General features: G+C 36.2%; 1 protein-coding gene across 2 annotated transcripts in view; it reads left to right on the top strand.

Annotated features, from left to right (window-relative positions):
- Positions 1-16,648, top strand: part of SLC30A6 (solute carrier family 30 member 6) — a 49,815-nt gene that overhangs the window by 21,113 nt on the left and 12,054 nt on the right. Inside the window, exons 9-14 of one of the 2 annotated variants that reach the window (XR_006781732.2) lie at positions 1,880-1,928; positions 2,244-2,363; positions 5,526-5,628; positions 6,335-6,382; positions 7,372-7,440; positions 12,892-15,727. Coding sequence is in view for 1 of the 2 variants with exons in the window: in XM_045809119.2 (XP_045665075.1) it covers positions 1,880-1,928; positions 2,244-2,363; positions 5,526-5,628; positions 6,335-6,382; positions 7,372-7,440; positions 12,892-13,392 (890 nt within the window). In the remaining variant the exon portion in view is untranslated. Of the gene's footprint in view, positions 1-1,879; positions 1,929-2,243; positions 2,364-5,525; positions 5,629-6,334; positions 6,383-7,371; positions 7,441-12,891; positions 16,415-16,648 lie in introns of those variants that run through there. The other variant, XM_045809119.2, reaches the window with a different exon arrangement.

Raw genomic sequence — 16,648 nt, 5'->3', positions numbered from 1 at the left:
TTAATAAATAATCCAATTAATCGCCATAAAAACAAGGCTTGTGTTTATTTCATTAACTTATAAATCAACAAGAAAGCTTATCCTGAAGAGAAGAGGGAACTATCCTAGAGGTTCTCAGGTCTTCTCTAAGTAGAGAATTATAAAACAAAATCTCATTATTTCAAGCTTCAAAACAACATTACTTAAAAACAGGCAGAACTGACATATATTAAGTTATATATGACGAAAAATTACATTTGCCAAAGAACATGAATGGGATTTTAGATGTATAACCTACCTACGAAAAGCCTATTGCAAGCATTTTAGAAGCATCGGTATACTTCAAATAGTTGATGTGCTCTTTGCAAATAATTGTATTCTATTAAATAAGTTCCCAGGAACTTCTCTCTGTCAGTGGTGGATGGGCATATATTGTAAAGTAGCATATGTGTTTTGAAATATTTATTTTCAAGTCTTTAAAAATTCAGACTGATATTTCACTTCAGTAGTCAAAATTATTGTCATTTTTCAGTCATTTCCATGTTCTGGAATCCCACTAACCCACAAAAGCTTAATCACTGATTGTTGGAGAAGTGAGGTAAAAACAAAAGTGGGCTGTGTGCACGGACCCACACTTTGACTCGCTGACTTGAACACTAGGACAGTCAAGAGAAGAAAGCTCTCTGAATTGCCCATTCAAATGTAAACAACTTCATGAATATTATGAAGCATGAGTTGTATCTGTATGAATTAGAGTTTAAGAATTACTGCATGAACTAGAAAATTAAAGTGATATTTGCAATGTCCAGAATTATTTTGAAAAAATTATAAATTTTTAAAATAGTATAATGGTTACTCTAGAAATTTTAAGAAGGTACGTTTTAGAAATGATACCTCTCTGTAAAGATCAGAAAGATACAAGTTTTCCTTTTACAAGTAACGCTACAATCTGCTTTTTTATATCAAATATCTTGTATGCATCTCTGAGTCTTCTTTAGGATATATCCCCAGAGAAGAAATTGTAAATGGGTTGGAAATACAATATTTTTTAAGTCATTGATGTGTATTGTGCCAGACTTATTTCCAGAAAGGTTATCTAGTTTGTATTTTCATTAGCTGGATTTTAAAGTTCATAGAAGCATTAATATTTGTGACAGTTGAAATTTGAGTGGAAAATAATACTGAGCACTTTCTATCTGCCAGGCACTGTGCTAAATTCATTATGTAGATTAACCCATTTAATTCTTCGTAAACCGTTTGAGGTAAATAATTTTATTATTCCTATTTTATACCGAGGCACTGAGAAATTAAATCCCTTGCCCCAGGTGACACATCTAGCTAAGGCAGAGCTGGGTTTTAAGCCAGGTATTCTGGCATCAGAGTCTGCTCTTAACTGCTCTACTATATGGCTTTTGTATAAAGCTTGCCAATCTTTTTTACATCATGTTACACATTAAAAAGTGAGTATTTCTGTAACCCTGAGATCAGTGTAAGAGGATGCTTGCGCCTGGAGGCTGCTTGTTCAGGGGCAGTAACTGGCAGGTGTCTGCATGTAGCCAGATCCCCACTTGTCCTTTCTGAGAGCTGAGGAAGTTAATTGGTTTACCTATAATCCATTCTCAGCACACTGGTTAGGAAGTTCTGCTTTACATTAAAGAGCCTTTAAAACTTAAAATTAATTGTAACAGTGGCATGTATAGCTCACCAATTCCTTCAGGTTGGTGATATAAATAGTTGAAACTGCATAAAAGAGGAAAAAGGTCTAGATTTGAGTAGCATGTCCTTTTGTAAAATGTGATACAGTCATTGCCAAACTTGTTTTTTTTAATTAAGAAAATCAAGAATTTCTGGTAGTGCTTGATTTTTCTATATAGGTAATTTAAGTGTTTTCTTCTTAAAGCTGCTAGTACGAGTTGGCTTCAAGAGCATGTTGCAGATCTTAGTCGAAGGTAAGATGTTATGTATGGGGTTTCATGATATACATAATTTCAGAGGGGTGCACAAGAAATTCATCTGTCATGGGAACTTACATTATTCGTTGCTGAAGTTACTACATGAGTCTTACAGATCAGACTCCTACTCTTCTTTTACTTTTTCTTAATTTTTAATTGGTGATATGAGACCTTTGTGAATGAGAGAGCTTTGTCCCCAAATCCTCTTTGCTTTCTATAAAAGACATATACTGAAATACAAGTTATCTTTTACAAGATTTTCATCAATATTACATTGGATTCTGCTAATGAATACTCTTTGTTTCTTCATAGCTTGTGTGGAATTATTCCAGGACTTAGCAGTATCTTCCTTCCCCGAATGAATCCATTTGTTTTGATTGATCTTGCTGGAGCATTTGCTCTTTGTATTACATATATGCTAATTGAAATTAAGTAAGTATTTTTTATTGCTGTCAAATGGTTTCCGTTTTGGGGGCCTGACTTTTAAAGGCATCTGGGGGATGGATAAGGATTAAGCATAGAGCATGTTTGCCTGTGGCCTGTGTAACTTTGTTAAGTCTTGTCCTTAAGTGTCTTCATCTGAAAAATTAAGGGGGTTGGATTCAATATGTATTTTTCATCATAGTCTGTAATTCAGAATGGAAAACTGACCTGGTGAGTGAAACAGAGAAATCAGTAAAAGAGAGATAAGCCATTTCTACTGTTGCTAAGAGAAGGAAGAGGAAGTAGGTGTGAAACAATTTTTTAAAAGGCAAGCCTTTTAGGAAATATATTTTATACCTGCTTTAACCTTAGCGTTTTATGACATATGATTCTTTCACTACTACCCTTTAAATACTAGTATTTATTAAGATCTGTCCTTATTCTTTTTCCTCTTTTGCATACTCTCCTGGGAGATTACATTCAATTACTTGTTTTTATTTACCACCTCTGGGTTTCCCAAACTTTTATTTCTAGTCCAGATGTCTGTTAAATTCCAAAAGGCATATCTTACTGACTTCTATTCATGTCTACAACAGCTGAACCTATTTTCCCCATCCCCATAACTGTTTGTTCTTGTATTTCCCATCTCAGGGAATACCACTACCATCTATTCCAGTGCATTGTTTTTTTAAATTGTGTTAAAACATACATAACATTTAACTAAAATTTTAACCAGTTTTAAAGCATACACTTCAGTGGCATTAAGTACCTTCACATCATTGTATAACTATCACCATCATCTATCTACAGAACTTTTTTATCTTCCCTACCCGAAGCTCAACTCTCATTAAACAGTAACTCCCCCCGCTTCCTTGCCCCAGCCCCTGGCAACCACTCTTCTACTTTCTGTCTCTGTGAATTCGACGAAGTACTTCCTATAAATGAAATCAAACAATATTTGTCCTTTTGTGTCTGGCTTATTTCACTAAGCATAGTGTTTTCAAGATTCATACATGTTGTAATACGTGTCAGAATTTTCTTCCTTTTTAAGGTTGAGTATATTCCATTGACATATATAACACATTTTGCCGACTTATCCATTGGTGGATATTTGGATTGTTCCCACCTTTTGGCTATCGTGACAAGTGCTGCTGGGAACACGGGTGTACAAATACCTGTTTGAGTCCCTGCTTTCAATTCTTTTTTTTTTTTTTTTTTTAAAGATTTTATTTATTTACTTGACAGAGATAGAGACAGCCAGCGAGAGAGGGAACACAAGCAGGGGGGAGTGGGAGAGGAAGAAGCAGGCTCATAGCAGAGGAGCCCGATGTGGGGCTCGATCCCACAACGCCGGGATCATGCCCTGAGCCGAAGGCAGACGCCTAACCGCTGTGCCACCCAGGCGCCCCCCTGCTTTCAATTCTTGTGGCATATACCCAGAAGTAGAATTGCTGGATTCTATGATAATTCAGTGTTTGATTTTTTTTTAGAAACTCCAGTGCATTCTTGAATAACCTACTCCTTTCTCCCTCCTCCCTTCTCATCCCTCCCAAAGCCAGTTCTAAATGGTCACCTAGTCTTATGTTTGTTTTTTTTAAGTTTCTGTAGTCACCATGCTGTACATTGCATCCTCAGAACTTATGTGTCTCATAACTGCAGGTTTATATCTTTTGACCGCCTTCACCCATTTCTTCCACCTCCTTATTCCCTGCTCTGACAGCCACCAAAACTGTTCTGTTTCTTATGAGTTTTGATTTTTAGATTGCACATATAAGGGAGATCATAACAGTATTCATCTTTCTCTATAACGTTATTGTAAATGGCATAATTTACTTCCTGTTTTGACTGAATAATATTCCAGCGTGTGTGTGTCTGTGGGTGTGTGTATCTCACATTTTTTATCCCTTCATCTGTCAGTGGATACTTTGGTTGTTTCCATGTCTTGGCTGTTGTAAATAACAGTCTTGTCAGCTAGTCTGATTGGATCTTTCTTTTTAATTTGTCTCTTCCTTCCCATTCTCCTTGCTGCTGCCCATATTGAGGCCATATCATTTCCTTGGTCTAATTAGAATAGTCTTCTGGTCTTCTGTCTCATACATCTCTAGTTATCTTCCATTTACTAGCATCATCATTCAAAATACAAGTCTGACCATAGTATTTTCCTGTTTCAAAGTCCTCCTCTTTGTATATTTAAGAAACTAAAAGTCGTTAGCATGGTAAAGCCCCTGCCACCCTTACTGGCCATCCAGCCATGTATACTTACCTGCTGTATCAGGACTTCCATGCACTTGCACCTGCTGCTTTCTCTGTCTGTGATATCTTCTTCCCATTGGCTCGCTCATCTTGGAAGACTCAGCTCAGATATCACCTCTTTTTATATTGAGCCCTTCTGGGTTATCCCTTCTTCAGGAGGCTTGTTGCTTACTCCTCTGTGCCTCCATGATACCCTGTAGGACTTCTCCTTTGTTCCCAAATTGCTTTATTTTCTTTGCATGGTTATCTCCTGCTATTTCAAAGGTAGCGACTATGTCTTACCTCATGCTTCTGTTCCCAGCATGTGGGGAAATTTTTTAAAAAAGAGTGCTGCATGATCAGCTTGTAAGTGTGGGCATTTTGGTCTGTCTTCTTAAAGAACAGTCTGAACTGCTGATGGGTGTTGCCATGTTCCTCTATCGAACTCCTGTAGAATCTCACATTGTGTAAGTCCTAGGGAATTTCAGAAATTCTTGGTAGTAATAATTGGAAAGGTGTTGTTTACAGGAAAATTGCCAGAATCACTGATGAAGTACATCAGTCTTCTCTGTATCAGAAATTACTAGTTGAAGGTTTTTATTTGTCGCCACAAGTGGATATATGTGAACTCTTTCTACTTGGCAAGTAGATTGAGAATACATAGTGGGGAAATGTTCACTTTTTCTTCACCATCTCTTCACACTGCTTAACATAATTATTTTCCACTAAACTTTGGCAAGAAAGGATTCTGAAAACATTTTGTTGTTATTGTTGGGGTTTGTTGTTGTTGTTGTTGTTTTGGAGACACTCCCATTGCCAGTAGTGGCCAGTATTGATAGAACAATCTGTTGCTTTAGATAATTAATGTTTTGGAAGATTGAATTGTAAGTAGCTCAACGAGGCATACATTTAAGATTTAGAATTGTTTTTTCCTTTTAGTAATTATTTTGCTGTAGACACTGCTTCTGCCATAGCCATTGCTCTGATGACGTTTGGCACTATGTATCCCATGAGCGTGTACAGTGGCAAAGTATTACTGCAGGTAAGGGTCTTCTTCCAATGCACGTGCTTAATATTAGCCATGTTTTCTACTAGATTATAAAATTATATGTGCTCTTCTACCAGATTGTGAAATTTTTAGCTACTGGAAGTTCCCATCAGAAATAAAGTCAAACAATAATCTTTGAAGTCTGTATAGTAAGAAGCAGATGAAATTCTATTGGCCTATAAAATAGGCACAAATCTTCCCATATTTATAATATAAGACAAAATCATAAGCTAAAAATATTTTGCTTCTAATGTTTCAAGTGAAAACAGTGTTACTTATAAATTTTTTTTACCTATTGATTTTCCCCCCAATAAATGTGCTTTGTCTATTTGGTAATCTGGTTGTGATTGTTTTCTTATTTCCTGTCCTTGAATTAGTGAGACTTTTAAACTTCAAACTTAAAATTAAAAATGACAAATTACTATGTATTTAAACAATAGGAACACCTGTAGACAAGCACTTGAATACAAAGATAGCTTCCCGGGGATGAACATATTTGTAAGCATTGCTTTTCTTTCTGTCTTATCCTCATGCCTTTTCTAACACTTAGCCAACAGAAACCTCTCTTCACTGAATCATGATAAGACACATGTCAAACAAAGCAAAGTCTGGTATAACCCAATCTGTTAGTTTTAGGACCACTATGCAATTTTTTTTAATCTCCCTGGGTTATTCATATTTTATTTTATTTTTTCTCCAGACAACACCACCCCATGTTATTGGTCAGTTGGACAAACTTATCAGAGAGGTAAGGTGGAATAGTAAGTAAAATAGTAAATAAAATCTAATTTATAATTAGAGGATGGAAAGAGTGGGTACAAATAATACTTTATTCAGCCCTACCTAGATTTTATTTTAGGGGAGTTTGTGTTTTTTATCATAACACGGTAAGAGATACAACACAGTGACAAAAGTACAAAAATTTGAGGAATTGCTCAGTCTGGAAGCTTGAAAGAAATGTGGAAGGGAAGGTAATGGTCGAGAGCCCATACTTCTAGCTATGTAAATACTATGGTTTTTATGAGTCTGTATTCAAATCCTGGATTTTGATTAAGTCAAAGGCCACTTTTACATGTTGATTGATTACTTCACCATGTAACATATTGATCTGTGAGTTTAGATTTTTTATTTTATAAATACCTACCTCTTTACTAATGAAGGAATAGATAATTAAATTATTTAGATTTTGAGAGTATTTCAAACTATTGGTTATTGGTATCACAAAGGCCACTTTCACCAATGTAGCTGGCTGCTTGTCTCAGCTAGTGAAGCCGATGTTGTACCAGTGGGCCATACACGATATATCTGGTCTTGGAATGTCCTGTGACCCACATTCAAATAACAGCCTGTGTTGTGCAAAAACTTGTTAAAAGGGAATGCAGAAAAAGAAATGATAGAGAAGACCCCCAAAAGGGAGAAAAATCTAATACCACAAGTGCTGGATATAAATACATGACATATTGACAACACAAAAAGAACCATACACTGCTGAACAAGGTGGTGCTGGGTGTAGGTGGTAAAGACCTGATTCTGAAGGGATGGGGCCAGACAAGAAACAGAATACAAGGTCTTGGCTCACTACCAAGTAAGTAGAAATGATGTCTTGAGTGGTCTGGGACTCTTGCCTAATGAGGGTCCTCATGCATGTCATTTCTAGGCTTAGATCAAGTCCATAATGTGACTGACTGTGTTGGATATGGCAAATACAATCAATCCTATTTCTTTGTTTTTGATTAGGTATCCACCCTGGATGGAGTTTTAGAAGTTCGAAATGAGCATTTTTGGACCCTAGGTTTTGGCTCATTGGTATGTTTTCCGTATTAACTTAGATAATTTACAACATAGTTTATAATTTTTAAAACTAAAAAGAGCATTTCTTTAAATTTTTTATAGAATCTTCGATTACCATTTCTGTTCAATAGAGTCTAAAATGTAGATGGATTCAGTAACCTAATTGAGATTAATTGAAGGATATTTTTCTTTATTTTTTTTTCCTTTCAAACTACTGTTAATGATCTCTTAATATAGGGTTGTCCAGATAAGACAAATCTGTAGTCACACATTTCTGAATATGAAAATATCTGAAAAGTAAAAAGTACAATTTTTTTAATTGAAGTTCTGCTTTTGAAGATTTTGCTGAGCATATTAAAGAGTTACAATAACACAACTTGCTTCAGCATAAAATTCCATATTTTTTATATTAACCTTAAAAATAAAACAGTTATTTTACTAGCAAAAAGGGTTTTTTTGGGAATAGCAGAGAATTGCAATTTGAGACAAGCAAGCTACAGCAAAACCATAGGCAAGTCTGGAGAACAGAAGAGAGGAATGCTCTTTTATAGAGGAAAGGGTAAAGTAGAAAGGGCTGTTATAACTGAAAAATCCAGTGGAGGAAACTGGGAGTTCAAGTGTAGTGGCTTTTACTGCTGAGTTATGACAGTCTCTTATTGACTGGGCTGTTGTGGGGGAAGAAGGAAAGCCTCCTTTTTCCTGCTGATATAATAAAGTAGTAGTTAAAGTAGTATGGACTTGACCTCTCTCCCTCTTGAGTCTGCAGTTGACTAGGGGCGGTAGGGCCTCAAAGGCCCTCCCTTCTGGCCTCCCGACTCCCATTTTAGTAAGGTTTCCTTTTATTAATTTTCACAAATCCACTTTGGACCTATTACCAGAGAGACTGTTATGGCATGGTTTCATTCCTGTGTCAGGAATGATGAGGAAAACACAGAAAAGTACTCAGAAAAAACTTTTTTTAATAGCCATAATCCTTCCATGTAGAGAAACCTGCCATGACAATTTTCTTATTTATACTCTTATATTTACTCTCCTTAGAAAATGAGACCATGGGGGCGCCTGGGTTTCACAGCGGTTAAGCGTCTGCCTTTGGCTCAGGGCGTGATCCCAGCGTTATGATATCGAGCCCCACATCAGGCTCCTCCACTATGAGCCTGCTTCTTCCTCTCCCACTCCCCCTGCTTGTGTTCCCTCTCTCACTGGCTGTCTCTATATCTGTCAAATAAATAAATAAAATCTTTAAAAAAAAAAAAAGAAAATGAGACCATGCTGTTTATAATTTGCTCTTTTCACATAACATATCATGAACAGTTTTTCTATGTCACTAAGTATTACTGTGCTGGTCAGATTTTTTTTTTTCTCTTAAATATGACTTGATCTTTGCCTAAATGCCCACAGGTTTTGTTTGTTGTTGTTGTTGTTGTTGTTGTTTTAAGTCCAGTAATTTCACTAGACTATGTCTTAGTGTTGATCTTTCTGGGTTAGTTACTTCAGGTATGCAGTATATTCTTTCAATAATTTTATTTAAAAAATTTTTTAACTTTCAGAGAAGTTTTCTTTAATTACTAATATTTTGTTCTCTTGCTCTTTTTGTCTTCTTTGGGAACTCCTATTATAAGCATGTTGGATCTTTGCCTTTCTTTCATATTTGTTACTTTCTTTCAGTTTCTTATTGTCTCTTCATTTCCTTTGATTTTTAAAACTTTCCTTCTCTTCACCTTTAATTTCTCTTATAGTAGACCTGTACGTTTATTTGTTTTTGTATTCCTTCTAGCTTGGTCTTCATTTCTGAAGTGATTGTTTTTTCTCTTATTTCTCACTGTCATCTCATTTCTTTTTTTAAAATTTTTTATTATGTTATGTTAGTCACTGTCATCTCCTTTCTGAGGTTTTTTGTTTGTGTTGCTTTTTTTTTTTCAAGATTTTATTTATTTATTTGACAGAGAGAGAGCCAGCGAGAGAGGGAACACAGGCAGGGGGAGTAGGAGAGGAAGAAGCAGCTCCCAGCCGAGGAGCCTGATGTCGGGCTCAATCCCAGGACCCCGGGATCACGCCCTGAGCCAAAGGCAGACGCTTAACGATTGAGCCACCCAGGCGCCCCTGCTTGTGTGTTTTTTAAGTAGGCTGCATGCTCAGAGTGGAGCTCAATGCAGGGCTTGAACTCATGACTCTGAGATCAAGACCTGAGCTGAAATCAAGAGTCAGTATGCTTAACTGACTGAGCCACCCAGGCACCCCTCATTTCTGAGGTTTTCTAATGCTGATTTATGTATATATTCTTGTTTCATGTCTTTCAGCTTGTTTTGAAAAAATAGGTTATGGTTCTTATTTTGTAGGTAAATCTTTCTGGCGATCTTTCATAATCTCTTCTTCTCGTTTTTTCTTATAATAACTGTGCAATTTGGATTCAGTCCTTTTCTGTTGCTCCTTTTTATGCAAAATTGTATTCCTGAACTTTATTTTTTTTATTTAAATTCAGTTAGCCAACATATACTACATCATTTGTTTCAGGTGTGTAGTGTTCAGTGATTCATCAGTTGTCTATAACACCTAGTGCTCTTCACCACATGTGCCCTCCTTAATGCTCATCACCCAGTTACCCCATCCACCCACCCACCTCCCCTGTCTGCAGCCCTGTTTGTTTCACAGTCAAGAGTCTCTCATGGTTTGTCTCCCTCTTTGATTTCTTCCCATTCAGTTTTCCCTTCCTTCCCCTATGATCCTTTGCTCTATTTCTTATGTTCCACGTACAAATGAAACCATATAATTGTCTTTCTCTGATTGACTTATTTCACTTAGTATAGTACCCTCCAGTTCCATCCATGTCAATGTAAATGGTAGGTATTCATCCTTTTTGATGCCTGAACTTTAAAATAAGGAGTGGTGTAGGGTACTTTGTTTGAATTTATGGTTCTAAAGCTCCCTCTTCTGATGAGTCTGTGAAGTGAAAATTTTTTCTTCTGATTCTTTTCCTCCCATTTATATCTGAACTTCTTTATCTTTGTTTCTACTCTGTTGCTCAATTTGGATTCAGAGATTCAGACACAATTGTTTGTTCTTAACGTGGGGCTTTATAATGGAAGGGAGCTTTGCTTGGTTACTTTGGAGAACTCACAGGGCTTAGGCTGCTCCAGCTCTTCTTACTGCAGACTCAGTGTACTCACCCATTATTGAAATGTGTAGAACCCCTCCCGGTTTCCTAGCTGCCTTTCTCAAATTTGCTGTCCTAGATTTCCATTAAGTACAGGTTAGGTGCTTTGAGGTTTTTAGGTCAGTCAGATATCCTGTCACTTCCTCCTGCACAGATGCTGATACCTTGCAGGTCTTAGGGGAACCATGTTATCTAGTTTTTTTTATAGATGTTGTCCATAGGTTTTTGGACTTAATATCTTAGTTTCTCTGTTTTTCTGGAGATATTTGGGGCATTTCAAAAAAGTGCCACTACTACTGCTATGTTTTAGGAATCCCAACATAACTTTTAATGGCTGCAGTTTTACATTATATGAATATGCCATCATTTATTTAATCAGTCCCCAATGGACAAAGTGGTATTCCATTTTTCCCATATAAAAAGAGCTGGGATGAACATTTTTGTGGAATAATCTTTGCACAGACTTGTGATTATTCCTTAAGATTAATTTTTAGAAGTCGTTTTTGTGAGTCAAAGGATACTCGTATTGGGGTGCCTGGCTGTCTCAGTTGGTGGAGCATGCAACTTTTGATCTCAGGGTTCTGGGTTTGAGCCCCAGGTTGGGTGTAGCGATTACTTAAAAATAAAATCTTTTTTTTTAAAGGGATTTTCACATTTTTATAGCTTTTAATACAGCCAGTCACTTTTCAAAAATGGCTATACCAATTTACATTCCTTGAGGAATATAGTTCATTTTTTTAAATATTTATTTTTTTATTTTAGAGAGAGAGAGAGAGGTAGTAGGGACGGGAGCAGAGGAAGAGTCCCTAGCAGACTCTGTACTGAGCACGGAGCCTGACACAGGGCTTGATCTGAAGATTCTGAGATCACAACCTGATCTGAAACCAAGTCAGATGCTCAAATGACTGCACCACCCAGGGACCCCCAAATGTAGTTCATTTTCAATCATTGCTTTAATTTTACCAGTCTTAATAAAACAATAGATAAGTGTTTATTTAGCTGGGTGGCTTATAAACACAAAGAATGCAGTCACCCAGCTGTTCAGAACGTGGCCATCTAACCCTGCACCCATGTAGTGCCTAATTAAGACCAAGAACAAAATAAAACAAGCTTTTGAACTGCCAAGAATAGTTGTCATAGAAGCCATAAATTAATGCAAACACCATAGTCACAGCAGACTTTGTTCAGGCTCCTGCACAGAAATGGTTTTCACTTCTTTTAATTGCTTTAATTTCCATAGCCAACCGAAAGAGGTTACGGTGTCTTTTGTAGTTTTGTCTAATGATGACTGTGAGATGGTAGTGGCCAAGAAAAGGGAGAAATCAAAGATGACTTCATTTCTAGACATGACTTGTCTTACATAAAAATAATAAACTAGAAGTCAAATTTCAGCATTGTATTTTCTCTGTCTTATGATTGACAGTAACTCTCTCACTACTGCTAAAGTCATAGATTCAGACACATTGTAACTAAACCAACTACTTGGCTAATTTATGTGCAGTTTATTCTTTGTCATAATTTTTTTTCTTTTGAAAATCTGAGTTTATCTAGAAATCAACATTGAATGTCTGCTAGACTTTTTTTTTTTTTTTTTTTTTTAGAGAAAGAGAAAGTGGGGAGAAGGGAGGGGCAGAGGGAGAAGGAGAGAATCGTAAGCAGGTTCAGCGCAGAGCCTGATGGAGGGCTCGATCTCATGGCCCTGAGTTCATGACCTGAGCTGAAACCAAGAGTTGGACACTTAACTGACTGAGCCACCCAGGTAGCTGTCTGCTGGACTTTTAATTTTATTTACTATGTATTTTTACTTGTTTTATTATGCAAATAGTACCTGATTCTTAGAAAAATTAAAACTTACAACTAAGTCAAAGAAAAGAGAATAAAAACCTTTAATAATTCTATCCTCTAGAGATAAGTGCTGTTACTCTTGGCTATTTTTCTGTCTCTGTGTGTTTTAAACAAAATAGAATCATTGTTGTACCTACTGTTCTATTACCTACTTTAAAAACATAATATATGGGGGGCCTGGGTGGCTCAGTCGGTTAGCCATCTGCGTTTAACTCAGGTCATGATCCCAGGTCCCTGGATCGAGCCCCGCATGGGGCTCCCTACTTAGCAGGGACTCTGCTTCTTCCTCTGCCCCTCACCCTGCTTGTGCACTTGCTCTCTCTCTCTCAAATAAATAAAATCTTTTTAAAAATTTAAAATAAAGAAAATACCAAGTAACAGTTACAACCAAATCATAAATGTTTATTTCTAATGAAATTTTCAGTGGTATAATTTTAAGAATCTCTTTCCTGTGATTTTGCCCCTTTTAGGCTGGATCAGTTCATGTAAGAATTCGACGAGATGCAAACGAACAAATGGTTCTTGCTCATGTCACCAACAGGCTGTACACTCTAGTGTCTACTTTGACTGTTCAGATTTTCAAGGATGATTGGATTAGACCTGCCTTACTATCTGGGCCTGTTGCAGCCAATGTCCTAAACTTTTCAGATCATCACATAATTCCAATGCCTCCTTTAAAGGGTACTGATGATTCAAACCCTGTCACATCAACTCCAGCTAAACCTAGTAGTCCACCTCCAGAATTTTCATTTAACACCCCTGGAAAAAACATGAACCCAGTTATTCTGCTGAACACCCAAACAAGACCTTATGGTTTGGGTCTTAATCATGGACACACACCTTATACTAGCATGCTTAATCAAGGACTCGGAGTTCCAGGAATTGGAGCAACCCAAGGATTCAGGACTGGTTTTACAAATATGCCAAGTAGGTATGGAACTAACAATAGAATTGGACAACCAAGACCATGATGTACTGTAATTTAATTTATTTTTATGAGAAATATTGACTCCTTGACTTCCAATTTATTTAGTAATCCAACTGTGCATTGACTGTTCAATCATTTACTCTAAATGTTAGAGAATAATGGGTTTGTTCACATTACATGAAACTATATTTTTGTAAAATGTATTTGGGGCTGTGAGAACCTTCTAAATGTCATAGGGTTTAAATAGGCTTCCTATAGAAAGTGTGTTTCTTTAAATTTGAATTTTGCTATTTTTGGTTTTGTAGTTCACTGCAGTGTGATAACATTATCTTTACAATAAGAGAACCACTCGATGGAGCAGATCTGTCACATTATTAAAAGTATAATTTTTTTCTTCAGTGAAATTTATAAACATGCTTCTTGAATAATGGTATACATTTTAGGAAAGGAAAAAAAATGTCCATTCCAAAAGTAAAAGTCTCTTTTATAGCTTTTCCAAACTTAATTGCTACATTTTTCTTTGAGGTCCTCTTGATTTATGTCTTGCAAAAGAAAAGCAAAATTTTTTATGAGAAATTTTAGAACATATTCTGTCTAGCATAATTTGAAAATTTTAATTATCCGTTTTTTATAGTTTTTCTCATTAAAATATTTCAGTACATTTATAAATAGTCCGTGGTTCTCAAAGTGTTTTATTTTGCTTAAATGAATACCAGATCCTTTGGTAATATGAAATGAAGGATTCCCAGTTTTCTGTCTTACATTTAATCAAATACTGATATAATAAAACAAACAAACACCAAAAATCCAAATACTGACATAATGATGGAATTTATCTTTTTTGTCAACTTTTCATTGGTTGACTTTTTAATCCTCATTTTATTAACAAAATATATCAAATATATTACAAAACATATGGAATTCCTTGCATAATATGGGATTTGATATCTTTTCAAAGTTGCATAAATAATTTTGAGTTTATATTATATAATTTTACCAAAACATAATAGACCCTGGATTATAAAATACGGTATTGTTAGATGTCTAACAGGTAATTTCTAACTTATTTTGTTTTGCTTTGTCAAAATCATAAATTGTTAACTGTGATGAAGTGTGAGAATCATATGGATTATTTTATTTTTTTATTATTTTCCAAATGCAAATGTTAAGGACTTGCCAACATGGCCAATATTACTTATAAAAAGTATTATAAGCAGCAAATTACAAAATTACCTGAGGTGGTTTTTGTTCTTATCACAAGTTTTATAATTAGAGTTTTAAAAAGGTATTTTGACAGTGGATTCAACTTTTCTGGAATGTAGTACTCCTGGAGATTTATGACTTTTCCGGCCATAAGCCAGCTATGTAGAGAAGATTTTGTTTTTGAAGAATTTGTAAGTTTCTTCAATCAACTCATCCTTTTTAAAATATGAGCAACACTTCCAAATCCGATTTCATAGTGGAATCACAAACACCCAAGAAGCCACCTCTGTCAAGCAGAATGGTCGTCATCCTGTAATAAGTGACCATGTCCCAGCTTTTGCATGGTGAGGAATCAGTCTTTGTCTTTAACATCTGTAACCCTGTTCAGGCATGTGACCTGCTGAAGAAATAGAATGCACACTATCTTGACTACTGGGAAAATGAAACTTCGTAAAATGTACTAAGGCAACCAGTTCCTTGTCCTTTGTCTTATGTTCTCCAACTATTAGTGTACCTATTATTGGTCTGCTGTTAAAGGATGATTTTCCCTCCATCGACCTCATCCAAGTGGGTCATACATGAAATCTGAACTGCCGTGTACTGAGTGATGATCAAGAGGTCTGCGCTGCCACCCTTTGCATGTCTTTTCCATTCTTATGGGATTTTTAAAGCGTGCAGGTACTGAACACAATTCTGCATGATGTTAAATGCTTATTTCCTCAATACCGATTCAGAGGCAACTCCTGTGTAGTTGTCCCACCAAAGGTGCTTTGATACCCACCTACACTATTTAAGAAATTTCCTGTGGGTTCTAAAGGAATTGGCTCTACTTGCTGAAATTTACCGATGCCAACTGCTGCAGGTGACATTGGTCCATGCGTTATTATATAATGAATTTTTATTTGCCGAGCTCCAACCAGCATCTGGATATGAAAACAAGAAACTTGGCCAACATAGGCCTAAAAGCAGTAGTCTTACTAGTAAATCTTGCCACAGAGTCATGTGAAGCTAAACAAAGAAAGAAGTTTGAATTAACTACTTGGCCCATGGCTTGTGATTAAGAGTAAGTTCCATGGAGTGTAATTAACCCTGTCTGAGAAAAGACCATACTGTAATGGAAGAAACACTGGCTAGAAGTCAAGAGATTTGGATTCTGAGCGTGATGCTGCAACTATGTAAGTAGTTTGGTTACCATGGGCAAGTCTCTAAGCTTTATCATCTGTAAAGATAGGGTGGGGAATGAATTAGTCGATCTATAAACTATCAGTTCTAAAATTTTATGACTAAATGTAGAGATTATGCCCATTTGCTAAACAATATTGTGCCCAGTATGTCCTTCCAGTGACTACCTCAGCATACAGGCCAAGTGTTACCTACACCAACACCCAAGCCATTAATTTGAGGTGCCATGAGAATAGAAGGTAAACTACAGGCTAACACCATTTAGGTTTTTGTTTATTTCAGACTTGCCTTGACTTAAATCTGTTACGATCAAACATTTTTCTTAGACTTCTTTCTTTGTGGGGAAGGATTATTTTGGGGGGTGTTGGAGAAAAGTTTAGGACAGGGTACCCTTAGCTTCCTAGGGTGCAAAAGAATGGGCTACATTTTTCTTTCTTCTTTAGTCTCTGAAGGTACAGTTGGAATTATATACATGTATCAGCAAATGGAGAGGTCCTGAATTTCAAGCCTCCGATTCAGCTGCTCGTAAACTGCCAATTTTTTTGCTTGACTAAAGTATGCTGATCTTTTTGGAAGTCTAATCTGCTTCTTATATAAGGAAATGCTTTTTACATTCCAAATTGTTTGAACCACACTGTTTGAATAAAGAACATACATGGAGTTTTCTCTCTGATCTTAAATAATTTTGGCTTGTTTCTTTATTCAATAGCTATTCATTGGTCATTTCATTTAATTCAGCAAATACCTGTTGAGCATCCAATGCATGCCAGGCACTGTATTAAGGAAATATGCACACAGTATATCAATTTTTGTGTCCTATTCTTGAGACCAAAGGGAACTCAAGGATAAACAAAAGATCCCTTCAAATACCTGGTAATCGTACTTGTGATAAGTAAGACACAGAACTATTGCAC

This window comes from Ursus americanus, chromosome 7, assembly GCF_024610735.1.
Source record: "Ursus americanus isolate L20-20 chromosome 7, mUrsAme1.1.p, whole genome shotgun sequence".
Classification (NCBI taxonomy): Eukaryota; Metazoa; Chordata; class Mammalia; order Carnivora; family Ursidae; genus Ursus; species Ursus americanus.
Note: the sequence above shows the minus strand (reverse complement) of the source record. Positions and strands in the feature narration are given on the sequence as shown.